Genomic DNA, 17,124 nt, shown 5'->3' on the forward strand with positions numbered 1-17,124 from the left:
ACCTGTTTGAAATGTGGATTTATATTATAGTTTAGTTGGGTTTTTTTCATAACAAACAAAGCAGTTCTACATCCAGTATACCCGTGTGTGTGTGTGTGTGTGTGTGTGTGTGTGTGTGTGTGTGTGTGGGTGTGGAGGGGAAGATCCATGTGCTTGCATGCCTATACATATGTGAGGAATGATGTGACATTGATTCTTGCTCCATCCCCAAAAACATTCACGTAAGTATTGACAGACAGGCAGGAAGGTGGTGAGCAGGGTCACATGTAAGCTGTCCTTTAGTGAAACATGATGACGATGCGCTCTCTCTCTCTGTTGCTGCACAATTTTTTTTTATTTATCATGTTTCCCCCTCGAAGGGTCCAGGGACTTTAAAGGCTAAACATAGGTCAGTAAATGGTTAAGAGCACATGTTGGATCAATTTGTAGAAAGATAAGAAAAGAGATGAATTATGGAAAAAAATAACTGACATTTTTTCTGTATGAAAATTTGCAGCTATTTTGCAGGAGATGGAACCATATCTAATTAAACTAATGAATAATATTTTTCTGACTTATTTTGGATTGAAGCCCTGCAAATGTCCGGCTATATAAATCAATTGTAGCTAAACGTATTATTCTAGACCATTGGAAGCAAAGAGCGTGTACCTGCAAAACCACACCAAGTGTTTCTCAATGGACGCAGAGGGCTATGAATATTTAATAAATGATGTAAGGGGGTCAAGGGTCACAAATGCTGTTGAACATTGATTGTTTAGAAAAATGTTGATAATACCTTCTAGGATGTACTGGATGCTAAGGATTCTAATTGTAAAGCAATATATAGTTTTCAAAAGACCTAAGTAATTTAACATTTTGCTCATACAACCTTGTCTAAATGGTGCAGTGTGCCATTTCCTGGACACAGGCAGATAAGCTGTGATGCAGGACTAAAACAATACATCTGTTACAAGCAATTCTTCCTGAATACAGAGTGGCTGACAAGTGAATAGCGATGATTCACATAAATGAATGTGCGAATGAGTCATCAGCTTTTCAGATGACCACCTCGGAGGCTGTCTTGACTAAAAAAGGTTTGTGACTTCATTCAGCACCACTCTACTCTTTCACGCTCCCTTGTATCTCTCTCTCACACACACACACATCCCTCACAATTCATCCAGTAGCATTGTCCTGCCGAGAGATGTGTAATGGAAAAGATAAATGGAGGATAAAGCTAAGGTGACAGGACCGAGCATGCGTGTGTGTACGTGTATTTGCATGTGTGTGTGTGTGTGCACCCGCATGTGTGTACTGCACAACAGACCAGCAAACCATCTGCTCATCTCCTCTTAATGAACAAAGCAAACAGCAGGAGTCAAGGCTGTCTCCAAATCTGGAGTCTCTTTATTGGTAAGCACACACAAACACTCGCACACACACATACACACGTCTCTGCACTGTTTAATCTGATTATCTTTGATTGAGAACAGGGGCAAAGCAACCTTTTTAGACCTCACTCCTACATCAGTGACAGAGAAGGTCTGAAACACAATTAGCAAGCTGTTCCTGAGCTCTGCTTTGCAGTCACATCTGACCACAGGCAGCCAAATAGACCTAATGGGTGGGAACTAACCAATGGGAACTAACACGCTACTGCATCTATGGATGATGGGGAAAAGCAACACTATTAGACAGCTGTTCGCCGTATCTTTTCAAATGTACTTGGACATAACATAAGCATTGGATCAATTGGCTCAGGAGTTATCACAGCCGGCCATGAAGGTATACACAAGATTTGATGTGAGTAAAACTGGCAGCCTGTAGTGGAAGACAAAGCAGGGCCTCTGCAAAGGAAGTTTGGACTTTGACAAGATATGACAAGGTGTGCATAAGGCCAAAGGACCATAAGAAAAGGTTTTTAATCTGGACTTTGTGCAGCCACATCCTGCTTAAGGCCTCAAGGATAATTAACACTATTACCACTCTGTCAGAAAACTGACCACATGGCTTTAAGACATGAAACACTCCCTATTAGCTGCTTCTATGAATATCAGAATCAGCTTTATTGCCATGTTGTTTACACATAGAAAGAATTTGCTTTGGTATTTTGGTAAATAACGATAAACATAGTAAGTAGAAAATATAAAGAAAGCTAAAGCAAGTACTGCAGGTCAAGAATCATAAATATAAAATTGACAATAAGATATGAAAAACATATTTTAAAATAAATAATGTGTACAATATGACAAACAGTGGTTACAGTATGTGCACAAGTGTTCACGTGGTTACAGTATGTGCACAAGTTTACAGTATGCGTATACTGTACTGTAAGGGGTCAGTGTCAGTTGGGGTCATGGGCCTTGTTGATGTGGCCAGCTGTAGACGGAAAGAAACTGTTGTTGTGGCGTGATGTTTCTTTCCTGATGGACCACAGCCTCGTGCAGGAAACTGTATATGTCCAGGATGGGAGGGATCAGCTGCAATCTCTCCTGCTCGCCTCCTGGAGTCCTTGAGGCGTGCAGGTCCCGGTGGGTTGGTAGATATCCAAACCATAAACACATATTACTATTAATTTTATCTATTATTTTGTCATCCAGAGTGTCCGTACTGCAATTTTACTATGTTGGTCTATTCTATACACATGACATCTTTTGCAAGTCTGTCAGTCCTAGGAGAGGGATCCCTCCGCTGTTGCTCCTCCTGAGGTTTCTCTTTTTGCACAGTTGTCCTTACTCGAATCGAGGGTTTAAGGATAGAGGGTGTCATATGTGGTACAGATTGTAAAGCTCCTTAAGGAAAAGTTGTGATTTGTGATGTTGGGTGATATATATATATATATATATATATATATATATATATATATATATATATATAATTGACTTGACTTAATTTGACATGACTACATACTGAGCAAATGGTCATAGATGACAAGTCTGAAGATCAGACATTGTTAGACCAGGGCTTCAGGGCCTGGGAAAGCCCTGTCTGAGGTTCATAAGAAAACAGCAGGGAGGCATCATGTGTAAGGAGACTGCCTTTCATCAGGAGGATCATCTTGCTTCAGCATCCCTGCTGAAATGCACGTGAGTGAGACACTATTTCCCAGCTGCAGGGGTGCTGCAGTCGTCACATCAATGGTTGTCAACCTGAGGGTACGGACCTCTCAGTGGTCACTAGGCAGACAAGGTCTAGAGATAGAGATGACCCGTTCTCTCTGCTGTGTGGATGCACTGTGGTGTGATGTACAGGGACCAAGATCCGTTATAACACATTTTTACAGGCTTGCTTAAAATAATTTGCTGTTCTCAGCTGACTCATTGTTTCAACTTTACATTACTAACGGATTTTTTTAATAATCTTTGTCTTCTATGTATGTTTTATTATTGTACTGGGACTTTACTTGTCATTTGTAGTTTGCTTTCTTGTTTTGTTTGCTGTTGAAAATATATTATTATTATAATTATGGTTGTTGTTGTTATGGATGTTATTGTTAATATCATTATTATTATTATCAGTAGTAGTAATAGTAATAGCAATTTATCACTGCTGACAAAATCCGTTTTGTTATTTAGAATCTTATTCATTAGTTTTTAAGAATTCATAAATACTTTCATTTATAAAATAAATTACATGAATTAAACTCCTTAAAACAGAAAATGGAAATGCTGTTATTATTTAGACACATGCCTTAAGCAATGGGGCACAGAAATAACTCATCGATAATCAACAGTTCTCAAAGACTTGCGTTGTGTAGGAAAGATTAATCAGTAAACGTGAGCAGGGATCCTCAACACGGAGCAACAGCGCCCTCTCCTGGTCTGTTTTATTATAATATCAGCTGTCCGCGAATAAATTCTCCTTGGCCTTCTCGGGCTTCTGTAGGAGATTCCCTTTCCACTCTCTCTTTCTCCCCAGACTCCCCCAGACTCACAGCATGGATCCTTTCTCCAACTTTACTTCGGTGTTTTTGTGCTAGTTTTGTGTCGCATTGGGATTAACGGCCTTCGTCTGAATTCCCGTAACTCTTCTAGACACCATGTTTACCACCACCGGCTCTCGGGGCCTCTGTAAGTATTCCAGATCCACCGTTCACAACGACAGCCGGGCTGTGGCAGTCCTCTCACCGCTTCCCCTGTTAGTTTCAACGGGAATACCTAGCTCAGCTAACTGGAGTTAGCTTGTCGCTGTCATTCATTTACTCGAGGCAATGTTAATCAGTTACAGCTGGGTTTAGGTAATTAAACTACGTTTTGCTTTCCCCTTTAGTCGGTTGATTCAGCTAATGTATCATTGTTACAAAATAATCAAAATTTGTATAAAGGGAAGCTGAACTTGTATTACTAGTAGGGAGTATGTGTGTCTGCCTCTCCACATACAAATTAGCCGTTTATCTCTCTTCAAAAACTGCTGACTAATATTACCTCAACATATGCAAAGCTGCTCACTGAAGAAGACGGCAGTGTTACTGTCTCGTCGTTACCTATGTTGTTTGTGTGTGTTTGTTCTGCACAGACAAGGCTCCTCTGTCTAAAGGCCTCCTGCTGGTTCTCAATGGGATGACTGTGATGCTCGCCCTGCTGCCACAGTACCAAGAGCTGTTCACATACAACCTACATGCTGTCACACAAGAGCGCCAGGTAGGTCTCCAGTGTATGTGTGTTAGTGAGTGACACATGGAGGCAAGAGACTAAAGATTGTGTATATGTGTCTCTGAGTGCCACATTTTTCTACATTGTGCGAAACTTCCTTGTTTTAAACACCAGCGCGCGCGCGCACACACACACGCGCGCGCACACACACACACACACACACACACACACACACACACACACACACACACACACACACACACACAGTCTTTCTTAAATAAAATAGTACATTAACCATCATTAGGACAAGAGTTTTGGAAAACAGAAAGACCATCCCCACTGTGTTTTATGACTGGCATATTGTTTTGAAAAAATGAGCGTGAAGGTTCATTCTTCACTATGGGAGTTTGGCACCATCATTTTAAGTCAAGGTCCACTAGCTAGCTACATCTCATGGTATTCACCAGCAAAATGGAGTTTGCACAGTTGTCATGTTTGTCCTTACTTGACCTATGGACCCTAAGGAACTTTGATCACATGATAGCAGGAAGAATCATTGCAACGTAATGTTAACTACATCTGTGACACTGCAAGAACCCTGGAGGACAAATACACCAAAACCGTTCACAGTGTTGACTTGGAAAGGAGTCAGAGGTCATTGACCAGAAGAGAGAGCACAGCTGGAGAAAGATGAAGCCCAAAGACCATCTATGAATGGAGACAGGGATTCAGATCTCACCCCCCATATATGACCACCTGTTAACATGTCAGCACGTGTTGAACAGTTCACTTCACTGATGAAGACCATGAGATGCAGTTTAAAGCTCCACTAAGTGGACCGTGACTTGATATTATTTAGTCTGTTTTTAAAAATTGTTTGTGTTTAAATGTAGTGCTTCCTGGTGGGTCTGATATGTGAGACAGGGCCTTAAATTTGAGTTATATACGCTGTGTCATTCAGAAAAGACTGGTCAAAGTGAGTGACCTTTTTAATTTGGTAAGAGAGAGGAACAGGGTCACACTCACTTCCGGCTATCAGAAGAAATCACATTAAATAAATGGATTTAACTCCACCATCTGTACATGCCTGTCGTAAACAGAAATTTTTTTGTGACCTTGAGTTCTGCAAAGGTCATGTGACAGCAGAGGTTCCGGGGGGTGCTTATCAATTCTCCAGAAGAGGCTAATTCTTTTAATGCATATGTAATAACTTTGCTCTCCCTCATGCTGTAGGTGTGGAGGTTTTTGTGCGGCAGGCTGGTCTGTCTGGATGTGAAGGATGCCTTCTGTAGCAGCCTGCTCATTTATAACTTCCGAATATTTGAGAGGAGGTTTGGCACCAGGAAATTTGCTGTAAGTACCAAAACGTAATATTAATAGATCAGTAAACTTTCTGATATTCTTAGCTGAGCTAGAATTGCGTCACACATTGTTGACATGTTCTGTGACACGGGGTTTGCTTGGGTTAGTTGCTCTGCAGTTACTTTCATAAACAAAAGCAAAATGTTAACAATCTGCATGAAGTTCACCTGTGTAGCAACTGCATCTTTTAGGGAAGAGGACACACAAACTTCCTCATCTGACACACAGCAATTTTCACTAACCGGCTGTTTAACCAGCATTTGACACTCCCTTTGTGTTTGTGAAAATGTAGTGAAATGTTAAGACATTCGTTTTCTAGGTGTTCTAACCATCCTATGTGGTGCTCTTCTTAATTCCAGTCCTTCCTGTTGGGCACTTGGTGTCTCTCTGCTCTGATGGACTTCTTGCTGGCCCAAGCATTTGAGTTTCTATTTGACTATGAGGTGGAGGAACTGCCTGCAGGATTGTGAGTAGCTTGGTCACTTAGCCACAGTGCATGCTAAACTTCACTAATGCTTGTGCTGCATCTATGTGAAGAGAGTGGCTTGTTTTGTCACTTTTATGGCCACTGAGGATCCTGCAGTTCAAATAGTCTGGTATTTAGTTAGGCTCATGATGTGTTTAAAGCAAAGTGCAAACCGTGTGTCTGTCTCCTTAGTGGAAACTCTTTATTTTTCACCTCCACATATCACCATGTAAGCCTTGGGCAGTAACCATTTTTAAATTTCTTAATCCCCTCCCTCCATTATATTTGGGTACACGGTATTTAGATGGTTGTGGACTGTGACAGCAGCATAAATTCCACCTCCACAGAAGGTGGGAAATAAATTCACTTGACAATCTTTATTACAATTAGTATTATTTATGACAAAAGTTATTATGTAGAGTAGTGAAGTATCTAGTTAACAACACCCCAAACCCAACATGGTCTTTCCTGGATTAGCTGGAATTTTACTAGTACTGCTAAATATCAATTTATTTTTATGAGAATGTCTTGTGAATAGCTATTAGATTAGATGCTGCATCAACAAAATCTAAACATTACACTGACAGGCTTGAAATTGAAGTTTGTTTTTGTTTCAGTTCTGGCCATGTCTCTCTTCCTGTCATCTCCATGCTCAAGATTTTTCCCTTCCTCCTCTCACAGGCTCGCTCCAGTCTTCTCTGTTTTTGTGCCTTTCTACCTGTTGATCCCCAGGATGCCGGTCACCCAGGTCCTGGGCCACGTCCAGATCACCAACAAGTCTCTTGTCTACATAGTAGGCTTGCAGGTAAGCCCATGTTCAGCTTGCGTAGAGATGCATGTATCTATTTTGCTTTCTCTTTTATTGTTCATAAAGTCTTGCGAATACTTGCTTTCCAACTAGTCTGATCTTCATTGTTTCTGTGTTCCTCTCTTCTCCTTCTGTGGCACAGCTGTTGACTTCCGGACCCTTCATGTGGCTCCTAGCACTCAGTGGAATCGTGAGTATCTAAATTCTTCATTCGTCATTTACCGTGTATCTTGGAAGTGGAGCGGTATTTAAAACAAAGATTCAGAGTTTGGTGTTAATTATCTGTAGGTTGGGACTGTGGGCTAACTTTTTTCATATGTCTTTTTATTCATTGTAATGTTGATTAATACAACAGACATGCAGACTTTTTTTTATTCATACATGTTTTTTTAAATCCACGTGTCTTTCAGATCTCAGGCGGGCTGTACCACTCCAATGTTCTCTGGTTCCAGAAGCTCCTCTTTGTACCCTCCTGGGTGTCTTGTATTGGACGGTATATTCTGGAGCCAGTCTTCTCAAGTGAGTTCAACCGTTTGTAATCACAAACAGAAATCCTGTGCAGATCCTTTGCACTGGTCACTGCAGTGTTGAAGGGCCTGACATGGTGTTGTCTCTCTTTGTATAATTGAGGAATAGTAATATTTGTACATTTTAGTCATTTGAACATTGCTATGATGCAGAATGACATACAACATTAGCCTGTGCTAAATTATCTGTCACATTTTTGCTGTTCTCCTCTAAGAAAATTAAGACTAAGGTTTGAATTATCAGCTGTCTTAAAAAGATTCTCTGCTGGTCAAAGCTAGTCTTATTTTCTGGATATTGTGGCCATTTGCTATACTTCTACTACACAGTTAGGCTAAAGTAGGACCTTGTTCCCAATTTTATAGATGCGATTCATTAGCAGATTGTATATTTTTATAGGTAATGGGTCAACGATGTAATCATTAAATAGTAGTATGAAAGCATACAGGATACATTAATGAAAGTAGTTTCTAACTGAGTGAAGACGTGCTTTCTCATAACCTGGACCCTATTTTCTCAAAGAATGTCCACTAAAGTGCTTGTTTTTGCTACGGACAGGCTCAGATTGTTATAAGTGTCTGACAACATAATGGATGGTATCCCTACAGAGATGGCATTAAAAAATATCCTCTTTGTTTAACCAGAAAAAGTCCCTCGCTGTAGTCAAAGCCACCAGACTCCCTTGACAACAATAGTAATTTTAGCTCTCTGGTCTACCTCTGCCTCGATCTGTTAGTTTGTGTGACTTTGGTGTCTTTAACCCTTAAAACACCAATACAATAACACAAACAAACTCACCACCCAAGGCAGTTGTAGACCAGCAACTCCCGTGTTATTCCAGGTAAAATTACTGTTTTTATCAATGGTGGCTTTGAGCGATAAAGTGACCATTTCTGCTTAAACATCTGTGGGATCCTTTCCACAACGTTGTCAGACTGTTGTTGTAGTAATCTTAGCCTGTCTGTGGTAAAAACAAGCACTTCAATGGATATACTGTGATGGAACACAATTACCGGCAAGGATTACGTTGCCGCCCCGTTTTGCTGCTGCTGACTGCAACGCCTGCTCAAAACGGGACTGATTTTTAAAAAATATTAAAAAAAGATTCCCCAATTAGTCACAACCTATGTTTAAAAAATACCGAAACCTTTTTAAATGTCTAAGATCTTCCTCTCCAGTCTCCATCATTTAAAGAGTAATGTAAGAGTAACCCCATGAAGAGTCTTTGCCGACCTACTGTGGTTTAACTTTTCACATCACTGTTGAGTGTGGTTACAGATCCAACAGAGCATGCTTCTGGTCAGAGGTGAAACAGGCGTACAACATTCAACCAGAGATATCTAAAATAGTTACACTACTCACAAGCAACAGATGTATATCTTGAAACCTGTCGCCAACTCCTGTCACTAGTGATGTGTCGGTTGCAAACGAGACGCTCCTTTAAGTGAACGTTGGTCTGCTGTACAGATCTTTTTCACGCTGTTTACATGTTGTTGTTGGTTTTTGTTTTTTTTTGTTTTTTTGCCTGCTTATTAATGTGTTATTAACATCTGTGTTCATCAAGGCTCCCAACCAAGCAACGAGACGCCCCTGGGAATGGGTGCCACTCTGGACATCCAGAGGCAGCAAAGGATGGACCTGCTCGACCAACAGCTGCTGCTGGCCCAGTACAACGAGGCCAGGCGGAACACCAGACAACAGCCACAGGTAGATGGACACACGCAGACTTATTGCCGCACTGACTGACCACGCCACACACAGAATATCAGAGCTTCATTCGCTTCAAGCATCAGATGCCAGTAATTGCGCTCCTTGACAATTCTGTACAATCTCTACATATGTACAAAGTACTTGATTCTGCCTATATGTCTGTGTAGTCTGGGTTGTTACAGTGGACCAGGTTGTTCCCCTCCCTGAGACACAGAGGACAGAACCGACCCCCAATGCAGCCCCAACCACAGGCTCAGACACAACCATCCACACAGCCACCCCTATTGAACAACTCTCCTGTCGCAGAGGAGCAGGTGGGTGTTTGTCTGTGTGTGTTTTACACGTGTGTGCCTTTTGTACTGTGTCCTTTGCAATGTTTTTTCCTAGTGTTTTAGTTTACTTTGTAACTTCTAGATATTCTTTCACATATTTTATGACCTGGATGCCTCAAAACCTTCATAGACAGACTGGTAACTCTAGTGCACCAAAACTAGATTTTCTGCCCACTTATGCTCTTCTTTGTGCAGGACGGAATTATGAAATATTCCCAGGTGATGAATTTTCTGCCACTGCTTACTTAGGTAATGTCTTTCAACTGATGGGTTTTTTTGTCACACAGGTCGCAATGTTGGTGGAAATGGGCTTTTCTAGGATTGATGCCCTCGAGGCCCTCAGAGCTTCAAATAACGATATCAACATGGCAACCAACTTCCTCTTGCAACACTGAGAGATTTCAGAGAGAAAAACAGAGGTGAATGAGGACAGAGAGAAAACAGGAAGGAAAGCAACCAAAGCAGAGGAGCAAAGAGAACATTTTGGAAAGAATGAATGTGACAGTGAATGGTGGAGACAAACGATATTTGTACAGATAATCTGGAGGCTGTGTCACTGCTCCCTAGGGCAGTGTTGGGCTGACTTAACCTCAACTGAGCCCAATATCAGGCTGATTAATGAAGAAGTGTGAAGCACAAAGTGAAAGACATTTGCGTCATAGCTTTCTGATGGTCGTCTTCGTGTGAAACGGGCGTCATTGCTCAAGGCACATGAGTTAGACATCTAACTCCATGGGGTTCTCTTTGAAAAATATACAGAAACCAAACAGGTCAGAGATTTCCTCACAGTAAATCTGAGTCTTCGGTACAGTGGAGGAAACGCAAAGTGGAGTATTTCTTCAAAACAGAACTGATGCTGAAGGACACAAATCAGTTGAGATCCCAGCACCCTCCACATGGATACCATTTTATAGCTATGTGAAGTAGTCTTAATTACCCACTGTCATCTACTGCCACTCTACTTTCAAAATTGCTACACAGCATCTTCGACCCCGATAACTGGTGAAAGATGATAAATATGGTTATGGACATGGTTAACAGATAAAGAAAAGGGCACACAAGTTGTTTAAGACAATGGATCAGATCATCAAAAAAAAGTTACAATAGGAGTGACAACAGGAATGCTGCACCTGCTAGATGGTTATATTTAACTCCACGAGGAGGTGCAGAGGTCATAATTACACATTCAGAATTCCTGATTAAAGAATCCACGAACAACCTAACCTTGTTTACCATGATTCTATTACACAGTTGTTATTTCTTTATGTTGGCACTGTTTAATGGAAACTGCAGGGCTCAGCCCTTTCCTGCTTGAGATGTTTTAACAAAGCAGTTAGCCTGACTGTCAGGTACTGTTGGAGCCAAATTTCTTTCGGAGCTGAATAATTTGACCCATTTTAAACTCTACAACTACATTGTTGGTGACAGACGGGGCTCTTTGGCAGGAAACAGGTCAGATGGGCTATCTCTGGGTCTGTGAGGCGACTTCTGTTAATGACAAACACATTTACAGACGTGACGCACACTGGTGCACTGCACAGTAGACATTCGAGGAGGTCATATGTGAAGTTTCATGTCCTCAAATGCATATGCACTCACTCCTCAAGGTTTTATTTATTCTACCTTAACAGACTGAGAGTGTTCTCTGCCAGCACATGTGTCTGAATCATAGCAAGTCTTAAAAGACTGGTGATATTTATTATGCAAAATCATGAGGAGAAATTTATGGAGACTATGCACTGCATAGTAATTACTTTGTATGTAAATGTGAAAGAAAAGTAATATTGCAGCCAGTGTGTATTGATGTCAAAGACAGATGCTAGTTTTATATTTTGTGCATAATATTGATAATATATGACCACTGAGATGAGTCTGTCTTTTGTGTTTATGTAGAGTGATATAATAGTATATTGGTGTGATGAGGGAGTTGTTGCATGGACGACTTTCTGGTGAACTGTAATGATTCATATTTGATCTGTGGAATAAATCAACTCGCTGACTCAATTATTTGCATCATATAGGAGGTATTCATTATGACAGTCTGCTGTGTTTTCTGTATTACCTTAGTTTACATGAATCCTGAATTGACAAAGCATGAGTCATGAAGTGAAACTGAAAGTTTTAAAATGTTTTGCGGTGGCCTGATCTTCCTAAGTATATCCGCCAATATTCTCATGCAGCCACTGTATTTAACTACAGGAAATTCAGCCTGCTAAAGGACTACATGTGAATAAAAAAGCGGAGGTTTTTAAACAGAGTGTAATTTATGGAGGATGTTCTAGCAATCCAGAAAAGGCTTAAGGAGAGATCCTCTATTGTTTTGTCTGGATAAATTGATCATTGATTATTGCTCTCTAATACCATTCTTGCTGATGTTGACTTTGAAGTATTTCTTTAATGCTGTTTACCACCATCATCTCCAAAATCCCATGCAGCCAATGCCAAATATAATTCACAGAGATGATCCTATTATGTGGAAGGTTTTGAAAAATAGAAATTTACAATTTGAGTAACATCTGAATAGCTTTAAAAATGTAATATATTTGATGCAATCACCATACAGCATAAATTATATCCTATTAAACATTTACAGGGAATCACTGCACTGTTGTAGTACTAATTTTCAAAACATGATGGCGCTCTCGTGCTAAAATAAGATGGGTTAATTTGTGTCAAAAGAAAAGGTAATATCACAATACATACTGGATGAGCAATGTACAGAAAATAAAAAGTGACTGTATAATTTAGACAGGTTGTAAACATTAAAATGAAAGTAATGGCTTGTTGAAACTCCTTGCATTTATTGGAAAACTGTACTATGTATGTCTTCATAATCGGATACATTTTGATAATAAGTCACAGTTAGTCATAACTGTTACAGTATATTTGATGGCAGTCGAGGGTCGTTTTAGTTTTTCTTTTTCTAGAGAAATGTTGGACAGCTCTGCCTTTTTATGTCACTAACCAGTGAAACAATCTGAGAGGTTCTGGTGGAACTGCTCGCAACTGAGAGACATTTGAACCCTGTGATGAGGGGGTCACAAATAGACACAGCTTCATTTTAAGTGATTACAGGCCAAAAAAGTTAGGAAACACTTCTATTTCACTTCCTCCTGAGTGGTCTGTCTCCAACACTACCTGAGATCTGTCAGGCGGAAACCAGTGTATAAACAGGATTATTTTGCTTATGCTTTAGTCTTTAGTCTGCCTTTTCTCACAACCTGTCTAAGGGCGTTTTAGAAATTATTGTATCTGGTTTTTAGGCTTTTTAATGGAATCCAAAGTAGAGATGCTCTTGAAATATTGCTTTGTGTGTTTTTACAATATAGACTCACTGTAACTGTACATTTCTTTCTTGAACATTGTATGGTAAGGGGGAAAAATTTGCTCATTTAATTTCAAACTCTGGTTGATAACCAAGACAAATATCTCTCAGCCAGCTAGATGCTCATTAGGAAAGATAAAAATGGAACAATATCTGTGATTCCTTCAGGGGTTAAAGGAAACGTGCACCAGTTATTGTTAAAGTGATAAAAGTCGGCTTACACATACATGGAGATTGTGTTGGCATTTTATAGTTCTGTGTAGCAGAATTTAAAGGGTTGCATTATTCCAGTGGGAAATGTACATTTCCAAGCCTATAGAAAACCACCAGAAGATGCAACGTGACCATTGTTATTTTGAAAATTTCCACCTGTTAATGTTAATTTTCGTTTGGTCACTAGATGGAAACATTGAGTCAGGTCTGTGGTGGTGATGTTGTTGCTGGTTAGTCCTCTGCCACACCCACCTTCTCCCATTATTCCGCTCAGCAGACAGCTCCAGCAGACAGTCTCGCTCCAGGGTGGCTGAATATCAATGCAGAGAAATTATTCACATCTTCAAGTCAAAGAATTTCAAAAGCATATCGTTTTCCAACAAAGGAACAAAATGATACTTTGAGCAGCCTATATTTTTCATCTCACACGTGTCACACTTGAAATCTCACCTTAACTCCCACACACACTCAAGAAACATGTTTTCTTTCTGGAACGGAAAGGTTCACAACACAGGACACAGTTCCATCCAACCTCAGCTGACGTCAAACCCAGTCAAGCGGCGCAACTTTTAATGGCTGCTGAATTGAAAAGCAGCTTAAACCAGAGTGATTAATATCTGTCTTTGTGTTTCAGTGTTTAATTAAAGACACCAATTAAAGAAAAAAACTTCACTGACAAACCAACCTCATTAGGGGGATTCTTTTGTGAAATGCCCACTTAATATGCAGCATTAATCACTCCTCATTTGGGGATAATGATTTCGATTTTTGGAGCTTTGGGAGGATGTTTTAGTCATTTTTATTTCAAAATTGGGGTACATTATGTATCTTGATGGGTGTCCATAGGTGATGAAACTTGCTTTGACTTTGTGTGAGCAAGCATGTCTTTACATTTAAACCACTGTGTGAACATGTAGTCGCATATGCCTGTGTTAAATCACGAGCCTCAGTGACAGTAAATGATGTATGTTCTGGGTGTTTTTCCTTGTATGGCAGTGAAACCATTATCGTTCACGGTACAGCCAACTGTAGCCTTGAAGCATCAGCAGCTGTGTTTGGCTATTTGTCATTTCAGTTAAGCCGTCTGTGGCTCTATTAACTAAGGCCTACTGTACTGTACATCATGACATTCCTCTACTTTATAGGAAGAGAGTCATGCCTGTGTGTGTTTCTGCTCCTGTACTTCTGTCCTATTGTGAAAAGTTTGAGTTTTAGTCTTTTATTTTATGTAGGGTTAATTAGCTACTGGGCTAAGTTTAAAATTAAGGTTTAGGTTTAGATGAGTTTATGAGAATAATGTAGAGGAAATTCATGAAGGAATGGTTTAACATTTTCAAAAATACACTTAAGAGTTAGATGAGAAAATACCACTCTTACATACTGTATGTCTGTTAAATGTGAAACAGCTAGCCTGCCTCTGTTGGAAGGTAACAAAATCCTCTGAGCTCACTAATTAACACATTTTGTTATTTGTTTAATTTAAAAACAAACTGCAGTTAGCTATTTTTAGTATGCTGGTAGTCACTACATATTCAATGGACAGACAAGAAAGTGGTGTTGATCTTCTCATCTAACTCTATGCCAGAAAGCGATTAAGCTTGTTTCACAAAATGTCGAGCTATTCTTTTAAGACAGCATTTATTGACTTGGAACGAGATCTTAACACAACACTGATATCATTCATTTGGAATCATGGCAGCCTGGCAAATGCAAGTCCAATAATTCACTCTCCTTTTAGCTCTGTTCCACCTTCTCCTGAGAAAAAACATCTGTCTCTTTAGCTGCTAAATGCTCCATTATGTTTGCCAGCTAGTAACTACTTTTGTCCATCTACCGTTTGGTGCTGGGCAGGTACGGTATAATGGTTTTCAGAGGGTTTCCTTTACCAAAAGACTAAAGAAAAACCAAAACAAAGAGATGAAAGATGATAAAATGCTCCATAGAGTTTGGGACAACTGCTGAACTGTGCATTTGTCTCTGTGACTAAGTTTAAGGTCCACCATGGAATAATTTTCCATGTTCCAAATGTACACTTATTTCAGTACTAGTATTTATTCACAGACGTAATACGGTATGTGTTTATGTTTCAGTGCGAGTGAATCACTTTCTGATGCTGTGCTGCTGGTATGCATGCATCACTTCAAACAGCCAGAGGCCAGCACCAGCTCCAACACCATCTCCGCTATATATTCCCTCGCCCGCTCTGTTGCCATGGTGAGTGCATGCCGTTTTGTGTGGTTGCCATGGGGACCCTGTATTACAGCCTTCCTCCTGCTCTCAGTGTGTTTCTGCATGATCATTTGTATGGCTCCTGTACACTAATGCTTTAAAAAAATATTAGCAGCACAAGGGAGTGCCCCCATGCAGGGATTGCCTTCTGTAGAAACATGCTGAGGTATTTCTGACGTTTCAGGAATGTCAGTGCATGGCAAAAATACCCAAACAGCTGAATGACTTTCTCACTGTGACATTGCATGTTTGACAGTGAAAATGTCAGATGTATGAGAACAAGTCAGAACAATGGCATCTTTTTCTTTCTCACTTGTGAGCCCATAGCTCTCAAAGGCAAGAATGCCAGATGCCTCCCACTGATATGGTAATAATATTCAAGCTAGTGTGCATTGAGATAATGACACCATTTGTTTGCTTGGTTCCTTCTAACAATTACAGTCTGTCCAGGCATTTCACACTCACAGGTTACTGTGTCTTAAGTACTTTGTATTGTATGTAATGTGTGTCTGCATGCAGGTGTCTGCCTTTGCATCCCATTCTCAGGGCAGAAAGCAGGCAGCAAATATCACAGATGTTTTCGTCTGGATGTTTTGAGAGGAACTTCATAGTTAATGGGGCACAAAAATGTACCTGCCTTCAGGCCATTAAAGAATCTGGCATTTCACTTCTATTGTGTGCTGGCTCCTGTATGCCACTTGTGGTCTGTTTAGTCGGTGCTTGCTTCGGTTACATCAAAAAAAGAGCAGTCTTCTTTAATCATTAGGGCTTGGCTAGGTTCACTTTAGGATTTGTGGGTTGGTCCAACCTGTTTTTTTTTCTTTCAGCAATGATGACAGCTTGTGGATGTACAACTTGTCTTTCCTTTTTGTTTGTTCTCTCACTAGATCTGCGCCTAGACCTGCCTGAATCCCATGAAGAAACCCATAATCTCACAAGATGCTCATCAGGGAAAACAGTAATTTGCAACCCCAGCATCTCCAAAAAAACAACATTCTGCGCATCAACTCTCACAACTCTCTAATCAGCATTACTGTGAGGTAATCAGCCATCACTCTTGACCATCAACCGTCACTGAACTCAAGCATATGTCCGTCCTTGTGTCTACAAATTATAAAAGCCTTGGGAGTAGTTCTCCTTCCTTCATCGGGACCATATAAACAGCATTGGGATGTTATGACGAAGATGTGATTGCCACTTCCGCAGTGGCTGGAAGGAGATTTATTTGGAGGTAACTCCAGATAAGTACAGATGCCACCGTTATGTGAGATTTAAAGACCGCAGCAAAACAGAATGATTGGTTGTTGGTTTTCTGAAAAGCGTTCATCTAAAAAATTAGGAGCTTTTCACTACGTTTTCTGCTTGCTCTCTCTCTATCTCTCACACACACACACACACACACATGAGTGAAACTCTGATGCACCACAGACACTCACAATAAAACTTAAAAGGTCCAGAATGTTGACAGGAGTGGAGACAGCCTCCTTTGCTCTTTCCATGCCCCTGTATTGGACTCAGTACACTCCCAGGAATCTCAGTGTCCACTGACCTTTAATAAGGTTCACTTCCTCTGTAATTGTACA

The 17,124-nt window shown here is 40.3% G+C and overlaps 1 protein-coding gene across 1 annotated transcript; it reads left to right on the plus strand.

Moving 5' to 3' along the window:
* Positions 1-3,875: 3,875 nt before the first annotated feature.
* ubac2 (UBA domain containing 2) lies at positions 3,876-11,778 on the plus strand. Its single transcript, XM_046071241.1, has 10 exons — positions 3,876-4,049; positions 4,495-4,619; positions 5,805-5,924; positions 6,293-6,399; positions 7,081-7,204; positions 7,350-7,397; positions 7,618-7,726; positions 9,297-9,439; positions 9,610-9,756; positions 10,062-11,778. Exons 1-10 carry the CDS (start codon positions 4,019-4,021, stop codon positions 10,167-10,169), a joined length of 1,062 nt encoding a protein of 353 aa, XP_045927197.1. The 5' UTR covers positions 3,876-4,018; the 3' UTR covers positions 10,170-11,778.
* Positions 11,779-17,124: the final 5,346 nt, after the last annotated feature.

Source organism: Micropterus dolomieu, linkage group LG15 (assembly GCF_021292245.1).
Source record: "Micropterus dolomieu isolate WLL.071019.BEF.003 ecotype Adirondacks linkage group LG15, ASM2129224v1, whole genome shotgun sequence".
Taxonomy (NCBI): Eukaryota; Metazoa; Chordata; class Actinopteri; order Centrarchiformes; family Centrarchidae; genus Micropterus; species Micropterus dolomieu.